The sequence below is a fragment of the Hyposmocoma kahamanoa genome, unplaced genomic scaffold (assembly GCF_003589595.1).
Source record: "Hyposmocoma kahamanoa isolate Upper Pololo Valley unplaced genomic scaffold, ASM358959v1 62, whole genome shotgun sequence".
NCBI lineage: Eukaryota > Metazoa > Arthropoda > Insecta > Lepidoptera > Cosmopterigidae > Hyposmocoma > Hyposmocoma kahamanoa.
In genome coordinates this window covers 20,438,146-20,459,253 of record NW_020653850.1, presented here as the reverse complement: position 1 = coordinate 20,459,253, position 21,108 = coordinate 20,438,146, and the positions used below count along the sequence as shown (strand labels likewise).

Below are 21,108 nucleotides of genomic sequence, written 5' to 3'. Positions count from 1 at the left end.
CAATAAATCGGATTCATGTCCTAATTTGCCACCCTTAGAGGTGGAATGTTTTCTTCAAATTTAATTGAGATCACTATTCATTCCAACAAAAAAGAATCATCGAAATCGGTTCACAAATATCAGAGTAATCGCGTAATATACACGAAATAATCTCAGTACAGAGTACTAAAAAACCAACCTCAAAAGTACGTGGAATTACGTCTATTTGCCAAGTTTTATTGAAATATCACCTAGTTCGCCATTATACGCGACTTGACACAGGAGATAATAAAAATCGGTTCTCACTACTCAAAGTGTATTGAGAGAGAAAAACGGCTCGAATTGGAGAATCGCAAAATCAACCATTAAAATATTTGCTATTTATAAAAATGAATCTTCATTCGTGAACAGCCACCCTTAGAGGTGGATGATTTTCTTCAAAATTAAAAGGGGCCACTATAACGCACAAACACATCGGAGTTATCGCGTAACCTACTCGTACATACAAAAAAAACATACGGTCAAAATTGAGACCCTCCCCTTTTTTTGAAGCCGGTTAAAAAATACAATAGAATAGGAACCTCCTCCTTGTTTTGAAGTATGTTAAAAATAGTTTCGTTTCCAAAATTGGACGTAGTCAAACAAAAAGGCTCCAATGCACGTCCAATCGAGTCACGACGATCCAATCCAGTCACGTTCGAGAGATGGCAGTTTGAAGTTTAACAATTATTCTCACTTTTATTTTATTTTCAAAACTTATGATGTATGATACATTACTTTTTTTTATTTAGTAACTCCAGAGGTATTTCTTCGTGTTTATTATGTTGGATTTTTTTGCTGATCTAAGAGGTTATACTTTAGGAACCGTTTGGTACATATATTGATAATTTTGTGGATTAGGTCCTTTTTGCTTAACTGCGTCCAATTGTAGTAAATGCTTTAATTAATTTCGTATACTTCACGCTGCTGGTTGGATATTATCTTCGTATTTAAGAAAAAATGATATCCATAGTTTTAAATACTTCTTTAAAAAAATCGCGTAGGTATTGCGTAAAGAAAATGGAGTCACATGTGTTTTGTCACAAGATTGTCAGCGACTCGCTTTCTCGACGAAATGGGTGTTTTGATAAGTTTCAGATGAAGTGGCACACTTTCGGAGTTCGTTAAAAACTGAGAAATATTACGCCCTTTTCCCGAAAATTGTGTATCACCAATGCGGTTGCCAGGTCAAACGATTATTCATCAGATTATTCACACCTGTGTTTATTTCTGTTTTGCAGTGGATGTTTGTGAGCAATTTGCTGAAATTTAAGCAGGCCATTAGAGAATAACAATAAGAATAACAAAATATAGATATTACGCTCGATATCATTTCCATACAAAGGCTATGTTGCCCATACACCTTATCCACGTCACAGCCGATAATAACAGCTACAATATTTTTGGAAAATTACATTATAAATAATAACGCACACACTCAACATAGCCCCGCACTAGGGAAACCCTCTGTCACGGGTACCATGGACACACACATAGACAACCACAAAATACACCCAAACTCACGAGATAAATAAATGTAGGCTATACAAATGGGAATCGAACCTGGGACCTCTGCGTGGCATTCGGCGTGGTAACCGTTCAGCCACAGAGGCAGTTTATTATGTTCATCGAACATCACGATATTTTTAGCACTATTATTTTGATAGCTGTAAAGGCTGGCTGAGCGAAAAAAATCTTCCATTAGATAGAGAAAGACACAGATCTATAACAAGCTCATAGAAAATTTCTTAAGGTCTGTTGGTATCTCAGTTGCAAGAGTATTAGGCACGGTATACTGAAGGCGCTGGTTCGAATCCAGCCGAATCGAAGGAATTTTTCTTAGTGTTCGATCTTTGTATTAATAATTATAAAAATATTTTTATTTATTAAGTAAGGTCTGCTGGCTGGTTCTGTAGCTTAATTGGCAGAGGATCTAGCACGGATTGCCCGAGGATACTGGTTCGAATCCAGCCGTATCGAATGAATTGTTCTTAGTGTTCCGATCTTTGTTATAATAATTATAACAAACTAGTGAAGTCATTATTAACCGACTTCCAAAAAAAGGTGGAGGTTTTCAATTTGACTGTATGTTTTTTTGTATGTATGGTGCGCTATAAATCCGCCATTTGTGAACCGATTTTGATGATTCTTTTTTGTTTGTTTGTTTTTGAGTGAAAGAGGGTACCTCCATAGTGGTCCCATTTAATTTTGAAGAAAATCGTCCACCTTTAAAGGTGGCTGTTCACGCATAAAGATTCATTTTTACAAATAGCGCCCAAATTTTATTATAAGGAGCAATTATTTTAATGGTTGATTTTGCTATTCTCCAATTCAAGGCGTTTTTCTTTCTCATTATACTTTGAGTAGTGAGCGGTTCTCGGATTTTCTATGTTTATGTTGCAGATCTTAGTTTTTTGTTTTAACGACTTTTTTGCCATAGCGCCATCTGTGAGAAATCTATATCTTCACTCAGCCAGATATTAAAATGTAGTAAATATATACTACATTTTGATGGACATTAGGCGTCTACCGTTTTTCCCATTGTTATATTACAATTTACCAATGGATAAAATTTATAATGATGTGAAAAATATATCCCCAGCACTATGAGTACCAACAACGGAATTCACACCACTCAGATCACCAAGACCGGCTTTAAATATAGAAAAGTTCATTTCTCAAATTGGTTCCACCGGGTATCGAACCGTGGACCTTCTCGTTCAGCGTCCACAATACAAACCATTGGACCGACTGAGGTCGTCAACGAAATTAATTAAACCGCACACATACTACCTATATTTCAACGGATATGTAACTTCAAAATGCTAGACGCAGTCATGCGACCGGTCAGGGGGAAAGTAACGTAGTTAAATGACGCAGTAACACTACACTGTACTAAACACACTACGAACGTTACGTATTTTGTATAACATCTGATAACTGTTGACAGCTTGCGAAGTGTGAGATACTCATTTATGAAGCGACACTCTTAGCGGCATATCGGAATTTCTGATGTTAATATAGGCGCTGCGATATTCATGACGTTACTATATGTATATATAATACAGTGTGTAACCGAAAGGTGCAGTGGAAATTCAAGGTCGTAGAGAGAGAAAATTGGCATTGATTTTTGTTGAAAATTATGACTTATTAAATTAATTTCATTTTTAAACGTTTCGAAAATTCATCTTCATCAATAACCTAACCTCACACAACCACTTGCTTTGAAGTTAGTGTAATTCTTTAAAATTAAATTAACTTAATTACACGAAATATTAAACAAAAATATCAGTGCCAATTTGCTATTTAACTGCCTCCGTGGCCGAACGGTTACCATGCCGGACTGCCACGCAGAGGTCCTAGGTTCGATTCCCGGGCCGGGAGAAATATTTGTATGGCCTATAATTATTTTTCTCGTGAGTTTGGGTGTAATTTGTGGTTGTCTATGTGTGTGTCCATGGCACCCGTGACACAGGGTTTCCCTAGTGCGGGGCTATGTTGAGTGTGTGCGTTATTATTATTATTATTTAAAAGTAACTCTGCACGTTCTTGGATTTCCACTGCACCCTTCGGTTACGTATATAATAATGATAAATCGTAATTATTATATTGAATCAAAGCTACGGCACAAAAAAAAAGTAGTGTCATCTTTATGTTCGCTACCATTATGTACTGCCCATATCAGGGTTGATCCATTCTATGTATTCATTTTCCACGTTTTGTACACTTTAACTTGTACTATAGTAAAAACACTAAAGTCCTGCTAAGATAGTCTACGTTGCTGCTAAATGTTTTAAAAAATCACGTAAAAATAAACACTTGGTGTGAATAGGATTACGTTGTCATTCTGTTATTAATTTTAATTGTACGGAAGTAGCAGTAAGAGTTCGTCCAGTGAAGTACTGCCACCTTACCTATTTCTGCCACGTAATATGAGCATTACTGCGTTTCGGTTTTAAGGGTGCTGGTGAAATACGTGCACATGGGAGTTGTCAAATTATCGCTCAAGGTGACGGGCGCAGTGGTGGCAGTGACTCTCAGATCTTTGCGATTTAAAGTTCTGAGGGCACTGGACAGGCGTGTCGCGATCCACCACGCGCACGACTTGATTGTCCCATCACTTGAAATCATAAAATAATCACAGAGAAGCTGATAATTCAATAAAATAAAACCAGTTTTCTCTACACCGATTTTACACCGGTCAAATACATCGGCAGCAGCGGTGCAGCGTCGCAGCACAAATATCTGGATACCTAGTACTAACACATCGATGTGTGTTACGCAAATGTATAAGACAGACTATTACCTATCTGGAAAATAGGGAGGGTGCTGTAAGTGCACCCGGAGCCGCTTACCCGAGGCACTGTCCTTTTCAGAACCTTATGAAGTCCGTAACTACGATTTGTGACAACCCCTGTCCATGGGTTGAACTTATAAGGCCACTGTACTGGCACAGGTTGTGGTCCCTTGTCATATACGTAAGAGTTTGGTAGAGAAGGTCACCATAAATGCTTGTGTAGAAATATACGGGACTGTCCTCGAAAAAAGATACAATCGGGAATGATAATAGCCCAATTAAACCACAACTGCTACTCAATTGAAAGGTCAACGGATCGACGCCCTGTGGCGGTATGTGCTTATGACTTTAATTATTACCCACATTTATGAATACATTCGCAATACATCTCTTGCTAATGGTACAACAAAACATCGTAAAACAGTTTTATGTATTTTTTTCTTGACATTGTTATATACGTACGATTACTTGATTCTACACAGGCTGAGCGCCTTCTCAAAGTATACTGGAAACTAGACTAATTTGGCATATTGCTCTTCATATAAATCAAGCGTTTATTTTAAGTTGTAAGCAAATAGTCATATCATCTCACTTACCCCAGGAACTCTCAATTTATTATGAACATCAATATATCGTCAGATAATTATGCATTCCGTCATATTTCTTTAGAAGGCGTAATGTTTATTACAGCTTAATATTTAATAGATCTTCAAAAGTACTCAGTAGCATTAAACAAAAAACAAAGCCGAATTTACATATTTTGTCTGACATGTCGCGTCGTGACGCGTCGGAACGGTATCGGTTTCATACATTGAATATGGTTAGATTTATATTAGTGTGTCGCAATCTGACGTGACAGCTTGTGTTGTGTGTATGAAGCCTATACAATTCTGACGCGTCACGACACGACATGTCAGACAAATGTAAATCCGGCGTCAAAGTTTTAAGTTGTCGTCTGTACATTTTTTTTAAATGTAGGCCATTATTTCGCCAGAGGTGCGATATTGACCTATACACAACTTAAATTTGAGAGATTTATCAGGACGTCCTATGTATTTATAAGCATTTCTTGGCCACCATTTGGTTATTGCTTTACTTCAACTATCTTCACTACGTCTCGCAATGTGTCCTGCGAGCTGGGCAGTTTGAGTTCGTTATCCGATCTCCTATGTTCTGCATCTTAGTTCGTCTTCGGACTTTCTAATTTGGAACTCGATCTATAATATTGTCCATATTATAAAATGTACTTATCCCAAAAATGGTACAAACGTCATTACGTCCAAAGGAACAGAGCTAAATTAATGTTCCTGTTATAGTATTTTTCTCGAAAAAAGTATTACGAAGCCACGAAGGAAAACAAGCCCATTAGTATAAGGTACGGCTGTGCCTAATTGCTATCGTTAGCAGGATATATTGAGGTGTACGTATGTAAATAGAAACTCGGCCGTAAGTGGTATTTTACGTGCAACTTCTCGATCCAGAGGTTGCGCAAAATTTACGACTTACTTCAAATAAGGAGAATAATGCTCACATCGAAATAGGTCTTATAAAACACTTGACATATCGTAACCCTGTAATAAGGCCACATGTCACAAATAGTTTTATGTAATGAAAGTCATAAAAATAATATGAAATACACGACGGAGCCATAGATACAAAAATTGAAGTTGGAGTTGATGAAATAAATAAAACAAATTATGTATGTGAAATTATAAGGCCTATTTAAAAAAAAGTTATTGACTAATTTCGTTCATAAATTCATTCCATTTGTCGCCAATGGGAACAAAGCCAGTGGTGACAACTGGGAATGAGCAAAATTTTTAAACCTTTAACCAAAAAAGTTCTCATTTTGGAGATGTGGCCTTGTTGCCACCACGGGTGCGATGCCTTTACCTTCATTGATAAAACAATGTTTAAATATCTATCCAATAAATATATAGCTAAATGCATATTGCACCATCAATTATACAGTAACTCATTTCGGAAATTTTTTTTTTTTTAATAAGATTACCATTTCTCGCTCAAATAGAAATTCTGTCATGTTTGTCACCAGTCAAGTGTCACGTATTGTTGCTTTTTATGAATAGTAGTATAAACTAAAACAGGTTATTTTTTAATCTTACTATTCAGCAACATCCAGAAAGCTTTTTTTTTAACAGGATATTAAGCTTTCCATTGGTCAAAGTAATCACGTGAACACGTTGGGCTCGAATGCGATTATACCATAAATACGGTAAATACGGCCCAAAGGCGTCCGATTTTTTTTTATAACAACTAAGTAACGGGACGAACATGTCGTGCGCCTGATGGTAAGCGACACGCCTGTCCATAATAGATTTTTTTTTATTCGGGTCAACAACAGTTTACATTCACAAGAGTTACAATTCAGGAATTATACCAATTTAGTAAAACTAATGAAAGTTGACCACATCTTTCAATTTGAAAAATTAAAAAGGAAAGTCTTGTCCAAACAACTGAATAATTGTGCGTGTCTATACTTGTGAAGCGAGAGTGTTTGTGTGGATAGTGTATGTATGGGTAGTGTTTGTATGGCGTGTACACTCAATGAAACAATTATGAGATAAATATGCAATGAATGTACAAAACGTAAAATATCCAAATAAATATAATGAAAAATATATAAAATATACTACAAATTAAAATAAAATTATTAAAGTCTACAAATAATATATAATGTAATATAATATAGTAAGTGTAGTCGCAGTAACCATTCACAGCTTAAAATAAAAAAAAAATCTGAAGAGTAAGTTGACAAGTCACATGTGCCTGTAATTTCACCGGTATCCTTACCCTTCGAAACCGGAACGCAGTAATGCTCACACTACTACTTAGCGACAGAAATAAGTAAGGTGGCAGTACTTGCCTGGACGAACTCTTTCAAAAGGAGTTTTATTGCTACAAAAAGTAACATACAAAGCAAAAAATACAATAAAATTGAGAACTTATCTTTTTTTTGAAAATGACTAAACTGGGTTAGTAAGTACTTGTTTTGACACAGGTCGAAATAAAAATAGCAATTTGTTTTCTCGAACCAAACGTTTATTTCTGAAACAATTAAATAAAACGTTACCCCCTTTAAGAGATATAAAGCTGTCGTCCAAATAGCGGTTTTAATATCCACTTTTTATTCTGTAAAGAGCATAAATATAGTCCCAATAAACATATTGTACCAAAATTAAACATGACACATTAATATTGGAGATAAGTTGCGATCCGAACGAGCTAATAAACATGCTACACCTGCTATTATCAGGGTTGCCAAATTTCGAAGTTGAGAGCGCTTTGGAAATGGCTATTTTTTATTTAACACCATAATGTTTGTACAATCATGATATTCATGTATTTTTTGTGAAAATTCTTTTTTTTTATCGAGTTCTTAGGTTTTCGCGATTGTTACACATAGGAATGAAACTATTTTTCCGGATTTAAATCGCGTATATTTGTTTTTTCAAACAAACCGACGTTTCGGGCCCTTTACAGGTCCCATGGTCACGGTTGACTGAGGTGGTACAGTCTTCAATCAGTTAACAGACATAAGACTGCAGTACTAATTAATATGTTTTAATTTATTCTAATTTCTATTAATAATTAATAATAAATTAAACTTAATAAAAAAAATCATTCAATAAAATAATTTGTAAAACTTAATGTAGCGTAAATTGGAATGTTTTCTTTGTAAAATTAAAAATAAGGTATTTAATTAATAACTATTGTAACTATAGTGAAAAAATAGGGTGGTTTGCATTAATATTAGACATAACTGGTTGAAGACTGTACCACCTCAGTCAACCGTGACCATGGGACCTGTAAAGGGCCCGAAACGTCGGTTTGTTTGAAAAAACAAGTATACGCGATTTAAATCCGGAAAAATAGTTTCATTCTTTTTTTTTCTTAAGATATAAAGTGACAGGACTAACAAGTCATAATACACGTGTCAAATGTCGGGATAATAGATAGCCGCTACAGTGCTGCTCAGAGCTTTAATCACCCTCAGACATAAGTTGGCAAGTCCATGTGCTTTCAATTTCACCAGCACCCCCTTACCCTTCAAAACCGAAACGCAGTAATCCTCGCATTACTGTTAGCGGCAGAAATAGGTAAGGTGGCAGTACTTCCTTGGACGTACTTTTTCACGAGCTCAGCTTCTAAACATTATTATGATAATTATTTACACAAAAATCAAACACAAATAAAATTACTTCGTTCTGATAGGACTCGAACCTACGTCTGCTTTGCCAATTTAAGGCAAATGTTCTACCAACTGAGTTGGCTTCAGATCGAGATCGAGTTAAACTGAGGTCCCTAGTTCTATTTCCGAGCTTGCATACATATTTGTATGGCCTACATTTGTTTTTCTCGAGAATTTGGGTGTAATATGTGTTTGTCTATGTATGTGTCCATGGCACCGGCGATACGGGCTCTTTCTAATGCAGGGCGTGGGCGTTATTTATTAATTTATATGTTTTGTATTTTGTGGTGACAAATAATCATATTTATTTTATTATTTATTGCTATTACCTTTTAAGTAATTTTTAAAGGGAGTTCACTAATACAATGGAATGTAAAACGACCCTAAAATATCAGAGAACTATAAATGGTGAGGTGGACGCCGACAACTAAGTCTATCGACGATGTTAATAGAAAAATATTTTACTTTACATTTAATTAAAAGTACATATTAATATAACAACAGCGAAATATCTCATTTCCAATAATCAAAATCTATGTACGTGTCCAGTCCATGGCACTCGCGATACAGGTTTCCCTAGTGCAGAGCTATGAGTGTGTGCATTAAAAAAATCTTTGTTTTTAAATACAAGTTTCTCTTGTGAGTTTAGGTGTAATTTGTGGTTGTCTGTGTATGTGTTCATGGCAACTGCGATATAGGGTTCCCCTAGTGCGGCGCTTTAAAAAAATAACAATACAAGTCTCTATTAAATTTGGGCACAGGTCCCTATTACAATGAAAGTTTAACAATAGTCCATTCTGATTCGTTATTTTGAAAGGTACGGATCCTCTTTAAGGAGAACCTTCATTCACAGTGAGCAATCTGTCCCGTAGCTACAATGGAATCTTTGAAACGTGAAGAGAGTCATTCCATTTTAGATATAGTACTCACACTTATAGCTACTGTTATTTAAACGTCTAAAAGTATAAAGAAATAATTACAAAGAAGAAAATGTAAATAATGTGCACATTATTGTCATTAAACAATAATGTGCCAAGCAATTACCGAGTCTCAAACTAAAGAATTTCAAGTATTTCCTTTGCACCATACATAACAACCAGACCTAATTTAGAAAAGTTCTTTTCTCAAATAGTTTTTCTTTATGATACCAAGTGAAGGGACAGACAAGTCGTGCGCCTGGTGGTAAGCGACACACCTGTCCACAACAGTTGCAGCACCACTCAGAGCTTTAAATCGCAAAGATCTGTGACATAAGTTGACAAGTCCCATGTGCCTTTAATTCCAGACCCATTGAATTCTTTCACAGGGAGCTCTACTGCTGCTAAACTATTGGATTACCGGGAATTATTGATCCTATCGGGATTCGAACCCGGGTCCCCTCATCCAGCGCCCACATTACAAGCCATTTCAAACAAATGTATTTTGTTACTATTATCAAATGTATGAAATATACCATAAGTATTCTCAAAACCTACACCTGTCACAAATGTTCTGTTAGTCAAATACACCTGTAGAAGTTATTTAAATCTGCAGACCTTGAATTGTGCCACAAAACAATGCAGTAACGAGCAGCGATTAATTTTAAAACATTTCAGCTGTTAAAAATGTTTCTTTATTTTCAAACAAAAAGATCGCACCTGTTCATTAAATTTGTTAAACACCTGTCCAATAAGAATTTTGAGATTCGTATCACTGATTGCTTTTATTATGATATCAAGTAACGAATAAATCGTGCACCTGGTGGTAAGCGACACACCTACCCATAACAATTGCAGTGCCACACGCAGCTCGAACTTTAAATCACAACGATTTGAGAGGCACTAGCATTACGCCCGTCACCCTGAGACATACAAGTTGACAAGTCCCACGTGTTTGATATTCACTAGTACCCCTTTTAAAACCGGAACACAATAATGCTCACATTACTGCTTATGCGCTCACGCGATACATGCAGCCGTAGACGCATACCACACCTAGAGGTGCCGGTTATGATTGTATACCGATTTATCGGATATCGAAGTTATAACAGGTAAAAGAACTAATATTAATTGCTATTTCGGTAACTACTCTAGCAAACCTTAAAGTTTTTAATGCCTGGGTCTGTCATTTAAAAAAAATAAACAACTTCAAAAATAAGTCACGACAATCATGTGTATTATTGTTTGGGCTGGTGATTTCGGTGTTTATTTATTGAAAACATACCGTAAGTAGCGTTTTTTAAGTTTACCCTGAATATAAATGTTTATAAACTATACTTTAAGGAGTAATTTCATGGTAAACGTTAGAACCACTCAAACGGAATATTATCATATTTATCCAAGTACACCAAACATTTGATTAGTGCTTTTTAAGTGCAGGATTTGCGGTGTATTACTGCATTTTATTTGAGATGTTTTTGTTGGTAGTACGGAGGGTATTTATTTAGCAATGCAGAATAATAATTTTTATTTTTAAAAACTTGTATTTAAACTGAATCCTTTTCTAATTTGCGAAACCAAATAGCCGCCATTTTGCGGTAGGAAGAGCGCATCACGTGAGCGGTACGGCAGAAATAAGTATAGTTGTAGTAATTCCCTGAAGAAGTCTTTCACAAGAGGCTTACTGCTTTTTAAATGATATTCACATTAATGAGAATGCATTGTGTTCATGTAAGCTACTTGGCAGCTTTACCACAATCGTCACAAGGCTTATAGTTAAAAGCAGATCTTCTTTTTAAGCGACTTCAAAAAAAAGGATGACATTCTCGACCCAATTGTTTTCTTTTTTATGTATGTTACGGATAACTCGCTGCATTCGAAAACCGATTTTGATGATTCTTTTTGTTGGAAAGAGGGTACCTCAGTATTGGTCACATTTTAATTTGAAAGAAATATTCCACCTCTAGGGGTGGCAAAATTGGGAATTAATCTGGTGTCGCGCACTTTCTGGTAAGCGATTTCAATAAAACTTGCCAAATAGATGTAATTCCACGAAGTTTAGTGTCGGTTTTTTAAATAAAAAAGTATTCTTATAAACATAGTTCACTTGGTCTGGGTTAGTGTACACTGGTACTAAAGGGCTTTAAGGGACAACACTTTGTAACAATAATATTACTTTTTATTAAAAAAATCGAGCTCAAAAGTTCGTGGGATTGCATCTATTTGCCAAGTTTTACTAAAATCTGTTACCGGAAAGTACGCGTCAACCGGATTCATTCCCTAGTTTGCCACTCCTAGAGCTGGAATGTTTTCTTCAAATTTAAACGTGACCAATATTGAGATACTCGCTTTCCAACATAAAAATCGGTTCACAAACGCCGGACTAATCGCGTAACATGCACACACAATTCAGTCAATTGAGAAACTCTTCCTTTTACAAAGGCGGTTAAAAAAAAAAATATACGGCATTTTGAAAGATGTCACCCGGTTGGTGTGTTTCATTTTTATTTTAATCTATCGAAAATCACCCAATCACATATATCTGTTTGTTAAACAAAATCTACGAGTCGCTTTAATTTTATAAAAAAATAAGATACGCAGAGAAAATTAAATGGCATTCTTAGCTGCTTCAATTTCCGGCTCAAGTACTCATGTCTAATTGATTTTTCCCACTCTGGATATAAGTAAAAAGGTCAACCGCGCAAACAAAACACTACTCTAATACGGAATTTTGTAGTATTAAAACCAGTACCTTAAATATTTAATAAATGACTAGACGCTGTAAAAGCACTACATTATAAACAATTCCCTACGGAATTGGTGTAATGAGGAAATACCGGATACGATTTCCGGTAGAACCAGTTTAGGAAAAGAATTTTCCAAATTCATTCTAGTATTCTGAGTAGTACAAGGAATTTGGGTGAATTCAGGTAATTGGTGTTATTGTCAGGCGCATTACTAATTAATGTTTATATGACAAAATTTCGGCCGCACGCGGTGCAATTACAATTATATGGTTACTGTCAACTATATACAAACTGAGTCACTACAAATAAATTAGCAAACGAATTAAATGGCAGGTGACAACCCTAAAACTTCCAAGAGTACTTCAAAATAAAACAATTCAGCGGTAAGCAGTGTTTATCAGGGTTTTGTAACATTGCCAGTTGGCATGCGGGGAGTTCAGTGCACTCTGTGATATCGACGAATGAATCACGATGTGTCATGAGTTATGTAAACAACGTTAGACATTTTGAAATTTTAATGTATTTCTCGTCTGTGTATTTCATTTTTTTTTTTTGTTATTTGCTTGTAGTACGTTACAAGTATTTCTGGCAACAACCAGCGGAGTGGTCAGGTTTCCAAATTTAAAAATATCATAGGTACACACACACAAACGCACGCACACGCTTAGATGGCGTTGTATCTTAGAAACTAATTTATAAATTAATGCTTCCTAACATGACTAGATGGCGCTAATCTTAATCAAACAAAAGAATAGCCTGTGATTTCTATAAAAAATATGTACAATAAGCGCCATTTACTTAATTTGTTTGTTATCACTAGAAATTAAAGTAGCTTGGATAAATTGCACCTTGTTAATGTAAAACAAATCAGTTACAAAAGTAAGTATTTGGTACTCGCCGTGATAAATGTTGTCTTGTACCGCAATTAGCAGCCCTTTTGAGTTATTGATCCATGGTAAAAGTAATGTTTCTTTTGTTAGAGGTTAGTGTATTTTTGTCATAAATTAATCGTTGCTTTTTGTTCCAGAAAAGTGAGTCAATCGTTTTTTTTCTTCTAAGAATTGTAACTCGTCGTAATAAAAATCTTTTATTGGGTAAACAGGTCATTCTGAGAATTATCGGAACATTCTGAGCTACTTTTATTTGGCATCGACTACGGTTTAACCGCAATTTAATAAAATATGACAATATTAGACTTAGTTCTTTATTACGGCATTACACAACTATGAAATTTTTATATTAAGCGGGAAGAAAAATATTTATTTAGTTATAATAAAATTGTAATGTAAAAAAGAAAGACGAATCTCCCTTAGCTGTCAGTTGAGACCGCGTAATAGTACACTGTGTTTTGCGAGGAAATAAATATATAAATAATAAAACAACACAACAATTATGGATTTGGTAAATGGCGGGTTTTTTTTTTAAATTCTTCCATAGATAATACATCTTAAACTAAACTATTGTAAAAAGCAAACATGCATACAGCCATGACGATATAAAAATAATTAATAATTAAAATCACTTTATGAAATACTTAATAATAAGTATTTAAGTAGTACGTGGCAGAATTGCAATTAAATTTCTGTTTAGATAACATTTTATGTGAATGTTTTAATGAACTTAAGTAACTTGCTTGAACTTGAACCTAACTTATATAAGGAAGTATGTCGTGCTACAAATTAAAAAAAAAACTCCTTACCGACTATGGCTGTAATGGAAAGAAAAAAGACCCGTGGTTTTTATTTGGGGCATTATAGTCACGTTAGCCACCATTCAATCATAACATTTACGAACGTGATGAAAAATATTTAACAGTTTGCGGCCACAAGAAATAGTACATTTTGTAGCGACAACTGTAGCCATTGTTAACTCATGATAGAAGTACCGTATTTAATTAAAATAATGCTTTTGTGTTTACATCCAGTTTTGCTGAAATTTAATAGTATCTGAAAGTGTAATGGAAATTTTACCTTCAAATTAAATTCCTCAATCTTAACATAATATTAGGGGTTAAAGTATGAAATTGCCGTTTTATTGCAATAGGTTCTTTGAATTTTCATAGAATCTTCATGGTTTGAGGTTTTCGAATGAAACTTTTTTCAAATGGTTTCTGTGATTTTTTTTTTTTTTAAATTTGAAACATTTGAATATCGACTTTCAATTGTTTTTGTTATTCAATTTAGACAAGAAAGATGGATACTGCGAAAATTCGAGTGATTTTTGAATACGAGTTCCGTCGCGGAACTAACGCGGCAGAAACAGCCCGCAATATCAATGCTGCGTTTGGAGAGGGGTCTACTAATGAACGCACCGTGCGATTTTGGTTTAAACGCTTTCGTGATGGAAATTTCGACTTAAAGAACGAGCCACGAGGAAGACCGCCCACACAGGTGAATAACGATGAATTAAGAGAGATAGTGGAAGCCGATCCTAGTCAAACTACCCAGGAATTAGCGGCATGGTTTAACGTTACCTTACCCACAATATTGACTCACTTGTGTCAAATCAATAAAATAAAAAAATACGAAAAATGGGTGCCTCATGATTTGACTGATCTGCAGAAAGAAACGCGTGTTGAAACTTGTGTTGCCTTGTTGAACCGGTACAGAAATGAAGGAATATTGGATCGAATTGTAACATGTGATGAAAAGTGGATTCTTTATGATAACTGGAAAAGAAAAATGCAATGGCTGACCCCAGGTCAAATGCCACAACAGTGTCCTAAAGCAAAACTTACCAATAAAAAGGTAATGGTAACTGTTTGGTGGTCTCAGCATGGTGTTATTCACTATAGTTTTCTCCGATCTGGTCAAGCAATAACGGCAGATGTCTATTGTGCCGAACTCCGAACCATGTTGACAAAACTAGCAGTAAAACAGCCCCGACTCATGAATCGATCTTCACCATTATTGCTCCACGACAACGCGAGACCTCACACAGCACGAGAAACCATTTTGACCCTTCAGGAACTGCAGTTAGAAACCATTCGTCATCCTACGTATTCACCAGACCTTGCTCCAACGGACTACCATTTTTTTCGTGATTTGGACAATTATCTACGTGACAAGAAGTTTTCTTCCCAGGAGGCAGTACAAAATGCTTTCACACAGTTTGTGCAGTCTAGATCGTCGGAGTTCTATCGCAAAGGCATTAATAACCTTCCCATTAGATGGCAGCAATGTATAGATAATAATGGCAACTATTTTGATTAAATAAGTTTGTTAAAAATTTAAAAAAAATAAACAATTTAGATTTTCAGTACAAATCGGCAATTTCATACTTTAACCCCTATTATTTCGGTTGTTGTTAGTCGTAGTAGAGTAACCTGTTTTTGTTTGTCTGACGCTACGACAAAAAGGTCGTTAAAAATAAAAGAAACAAAGATTTGCAACAAGCACAATAGAAAAATTCGTAAGATCTGCTGGTTGGTTCCGTAGCTCAGTACGGAGAGCGCCTGACAGGGATTGCCTGAAGGCGCTGGTTCGATGACAGCCGGATCGAACGAATTATTGTTAATGTTCGATCTTTGTATTAATAATTATAACAAAGTAGTGAAGTAATTTCACAAAAAATTCATTGAATAGCGTGGTAGTAAAAAATCGTGACATTCAAGATTCAAAATTCAAAAGCAGTTATCTTGTACATTTATAATATTTATTTTTATTTGTATTTATGACACTAAATAATGGGACGACCAAGTCGCAGATGCAAAAAGAAATGCTTCGAGGTCGGTCTCAGAGCATTGTAATTAATACCATATTTCAATTGAAATTGCATAAAAATTCATAAATTTAATGCACGAAGGTACGAAGGTTTAATGTAAGAAGGCAGAGGCCTTCCCGTACGCCGATATATGTTGAAGCTAATTTTTCAGGTTATCGATCTGCGCCCGTCATCCTGAGACATAAGTTGAAGTCCCATATGACTGTAATTTATTTATTAAACTTCACAGAATGGTACAAAAGGCGGACTTAACGCTAAAAGCATTCTCTACCAGTCAACCTTTGAGGAAATCGAAATTCACGAAATTAAACAAAATAATAAATTAATAATTTAATAATAACACAAATGTAATAAATATATAATCAAATATACAACAAACAAACTGGACATATACGATGATGATTACCGCTGTGACAAACAATTTAAAAGATGCTCATGGACTTTCTTTTTTAAATAGGATAAACTAGGAGACCTTCTGATGGAGTCTGGGAGAGCAGTCCAGAAACGTGTTGACTGGAGAGTGAAGGAATAATAATTTCACCACCATCAGTACCCTTCAAAACCGAAACTCAGTATTGTTCACCTTTTGAAGCTCAAACCGAACACTGTAATGAGTGAATAAAAATGTCGTAAAACATAATTTTCATTGTTACACATCGGAAATGTAACTATTTTTCCTGGTCTAAATCGTCATTACACGTCCCATGGACACGGGTACGAAATAATCTCAGTACAGAGTACTAAAAAAACCGACCTCAAAAGTACGTGGAATTACGTCTATTTGCTAAGTTTTATTGAAATATCCCCTAGTTCGCCACTATACAGGACTTGACACGGAGGTAATAAAAATAGGTTCTTACTACGACACTACTCAAATATATTGTAATATATTTAATATTATATAAGTATATTCAGAGAAAAATGCCTTGAATTGGAGAAATAGCAAAATCAACCATTAAAGTAATTGCTCCTAAATTAATGTTAGGCGCTATTTATGAAAATGAATCTTCATGTGTGAACAGCCACCCTTCGAGGTGCATTATTTTCTTCAAAATGAAATGGGACCACTATGGAAGTATCCCCTTTCCAACAAAAAAAGTATCATGAAAATCGGTTCACAAATACTGGAGTTATCGCGTGACATACAACATACAAAAAAAAAGAACATACAGACGAATTGAGAACCTCCTCCTTTTCTGAAGTCGGTTAAAAATAGTTGTATTTCCTAAATATAATTATTAATACAAAGATCGAACACTCGGAAAGAATCCTTCGATCCGGCCGGATTCGAACCGACGTCTTCTTGCATACCGTGCCAGACGCCATACCAACTAAGCCTCGGAACGCGAAGCTCATGAATTTTTCTATGTATTTGTTGTCATATCTTTGTACCTATTTGGTTTTTTCAACGACTTTTTAGTTGTAGCGTAAGATTTCTCATAGCCATCACCCAGTTAGATACCTTTACAGCCACCAGCCCCGGCTAGAGATGTCGCTATTCATTGTATTTACATTTTTATTGAATTAATATTCAATTATTTTTTATGTGAAATTACTCCACTAGTTTGTTATTATTATTAATAGAAAGATCGAACACTCAGAAAAAAATTCCTTCGATCCGGCCGGATTCCCTAATTCCCTTTGTTCAATAGAAAATTCCATTACCACAGTTTTGTTAAAATAATTTCTAGCAGTTGAGGTAACAAAGAATATTTGTTCCCAGGTGTGTCGCACGACCGTTCGTACGTGTTGTTCCGCTTGGGCAAACGTGTGTCGTCTCCCGTTCGACAGTTCGCCGAATCTGGGCGTTCGGACGCGCTCGGTTCGGCTCTAGGCACACTCGATGTGTTTGGAGCACCGGCGGTGACACAAGGCGCCGGGAGGACCGAAGCCGAATTTTTTGTCGATGGAAATCATTCTAGGGTAAGTTTTCTCATTTACACATCTAAATTTTCTTTAAATTTACATTCTGAATGAAATTCGGCAATACATATGTCTATAGAAAATTGTCTCCTTTTAGTGTGCATACCTTAATTAGTTAGTACTGTTTGCCGTTTTTTTTTCTATTATTTGAAAAGTGAAACACAATTTTATAAACAAAAAATGCTACAGCACAAGTTTCGACCTTCTTTAGATTCCAGCTCACTCATAAACTATAATCAGGTTATAATTAGTACTAAATAATGTAGTTTTTTAACAATTTTGTACTCTTCAATGGAAGAAAATACATACTTTTTACTAAAGATATGCACAATTTGTTTATATTTTCTTAGCCTGAGATGTTCTGAGGTCAACATTTTTAACGCTGTCCTTTATCGGTCAAGCAATACAAATATAAATCTACACAGGGTAAACTACTGCAGATAAAAAAGGAAATAAGTACTATGGAAAAAGGTGAAGACGATGTTTAGTTACAAAGATTTTTAACAACATAGGTTGGTTAAGAAATGACAAAAAATATGTAAACATTCACTACGACGTAAGTTAACAGAGTAGCTATTAAAGTAACTCTTTATTTGATCAATTAAGTACAAGTTTTTTTTATAATCTCAAGTGATGGGACGAACAAGTCGTGTGCCTGGTAGTAAGTTACACAAGTGTCCTTAATAGTTGCAGTGCCTCTTAGAGCTTTGTATCGCAAAGATCTGAGGAGCACTGCCACTGAGCCTGTCACCCTGAGACATAAGTTGACAAGTCCCATGAGCTGTAATTTCGCAAGTATATGTTATTATGAAATACATTAATTAGACATAATTACAAGTGCACATGACGCCAACAAATTGTACAGCAATTGGACGATTTTAGTGTATAAATATTGTTTTGTATTTTTGAATTATAACATTAATAAACAAAGCAAAATTATACGTATTCCTACAAGTTTATAAATAGGTAACATAGTTGATTTAGACAGTCCAATTTTGAACAGTTTTCCAATTAAAAGCATACAGTAAAAAGTGTAATAAAAATAAACGACAAAGCGTTTAACCTTATTAGTTCGATAATAAATTTGCAACTCATTATTAACGCAGCAAGCAAAAACTAATAAACCCACCGCTTTTCCGATATCACCCGGATTCACGAAACCGGGTAATAATACACGTATACAGCGGGTTATCTGTGTTAATTTTACAATTAAATTTGTGAATCGATTTTCATTCTCCCGTGTCGTATAAAACTATGTATAAGTGTTTTATAGCACCGAAATTGCCCAGCATAGCTCTCCGTGCACAAACACAAACAATTGCCGAAAATATCGTATTTCATCACTAATTAATGCTCCGGAGAGCAAACAACAATTACGATACGTCAGTCGTGTACGGGCAAACAAAAAATGGAGTTCAATTCGAAACGACTCGTATTATAAGGGGAATTCTATCGAATCGAACGTTGTTCCAGTTTTATTGGCAGTTAAGCTTAATTTCTGTTGTTTACTGTTTTCGTATTTCCTATTTATCTTGCGTTCCGCGGATTCACACGGGGATTCTTTTGTTCTACTAGTGGTACTAAACAGAAAAACTATTTTGGGTCCGAGAAAGAGTAATCTTATTTGACTCGATAGACATAAGTGACGAAATTTCTTCATTGTGCCAAATGAAATTGGGTTTTCCTCGTAAAGTCTATAAACAATCCTTCAGGAAATTGACCTTAACAATTATCTCCTGAAATATAGCGGCAAACAAACCAAGTTCTATAACTAGATAACTCAACTTTAATTTAGTTTTCACTTGTGTGTAGGTCCATTGTTTGTTTTAGTTAGTATATTGTGGTTGTTTATTCCTATTTTCGGAAATGCAATCAATGATAGTACTGCATAATTTTAATAACATACTATACATCATTAATATTAGGAGTAGTAGAGGTCCTTGAGAAAGAGTTCGTCCAGGCAAGAACTGCCACCTTACTGTGAGCATTAATTGATGCGTTCCAGTTTTCAAGAGCAAGGGTTCTGGTAAAAATTTGAACTACTAAAATCAAATTTAAAAATTGCTACACGTAAAACATTAAATCACGTGGAGCTGCATTCATAAAGCTAGCCTAGTTTGAATGTAGTTTGGCGAATTGTCTGGCTCTGACATATTAATTACTGGATTGTCCGTCCATCTGTATCTAAGTTGGTAACAATGTGTTTGCTACGCGACTGAATTACCTGAGCGGTACAATTAAAATTTTCTCCTAGGAGACTGAATTACAGACATGAACATCCCAGTGAATAGTTAGCTAATAGCAATACTGATTTTATTGAATATCATGATGATTTTACTACTTATGATATTCATAATAGGTTTTGGCATTTATTAAAATGATCATTTAAAACTTGCTAAAGCAGCAGGCAATAAATGTAAACGGTCATCTTTTTTAGTGATTGATTCTTTTTCTCTGAGACATAGAATAAATTAAATCAATGTATATATTATTCTGTTCAGAGCTAATGTTTGATTTGTATAAATTAACTTTGATATTTTCTTGTTGAGCCTCAAAACCGAGACAAAGGAGCATTAAAAAACCTAAAACCATATCCGGAAACACAAGACATTCACTTCTGGCACTCGCCAGCCGCTGCCGCGACACGCTCGCTTCGCTCGCTCGGCTGGCGCTTCTTTTTCATGTACACACGCCAGCACATCAAGCTACACATTGACGTATCTTGTTCCGTTGCACTGGAGGCGATTTTCGAAAAAAATGTGTAGCCTGATGTGCCGTTGTCCTCACTAACCTAACCTATCCAACTGAATGGAGGGCGCAACCAAGATTTGACCTATATGAAAAAACAGGATCAAATTTTTTTTTACTATTATTATATTATTAATTTTACTATGCTTAAACATAATTATAGTGTTACCTTCAATGCAGTTCATTTATAATTTATTCGTAGATCAACTAACATAGACGAGACAGTTAAAATATGTATAATTATATCAAACGTACAAAAATCTCTTTTATTTAAAAAAGTGCACATTTACAATAGATTAATTGTGTTTTTGAGGATCAAATAATATTATCCCTTAGATTTTTGATGAAAATACCCCACTATAATTATTAATACAAAGATCGAGCACTCAGAAAAAATACTCAGAAAAATTCCTTCGATCCGGTCGGATTCGAACCGACGTCTTCTTGCATACCGTGCCAGACGCTATACCAACCAAGCACGGAACGAACCAACGGACCTCGCGAATTTTTCTATGTGCTTGCGTC

General features: G+C 35.3%; 1 protein-coding gene across 1 annotated transcript in view; it reads left to right on the top strand.

Annotated features, from left to right (window-relative positions):
- Positions 1 to 21,108, top strand: part of LOC113229438 (spondin-2) — a 107,558-nt gene that overhangs the window by 76,734 nt on the left and 9,716 nt on the right. Inside the window, exon 3 of the mRNA XM_026463022.1 lies at positions 17,636 to 17,835. Within this exon, the coding sequence (XP_026318807.1) occupies positions 17,636 to 17,835 (200 nt within the window). The remainder of the gene's footprint in view (positions 1 to 17,635; positions 17,836 to 21,108) is intronic.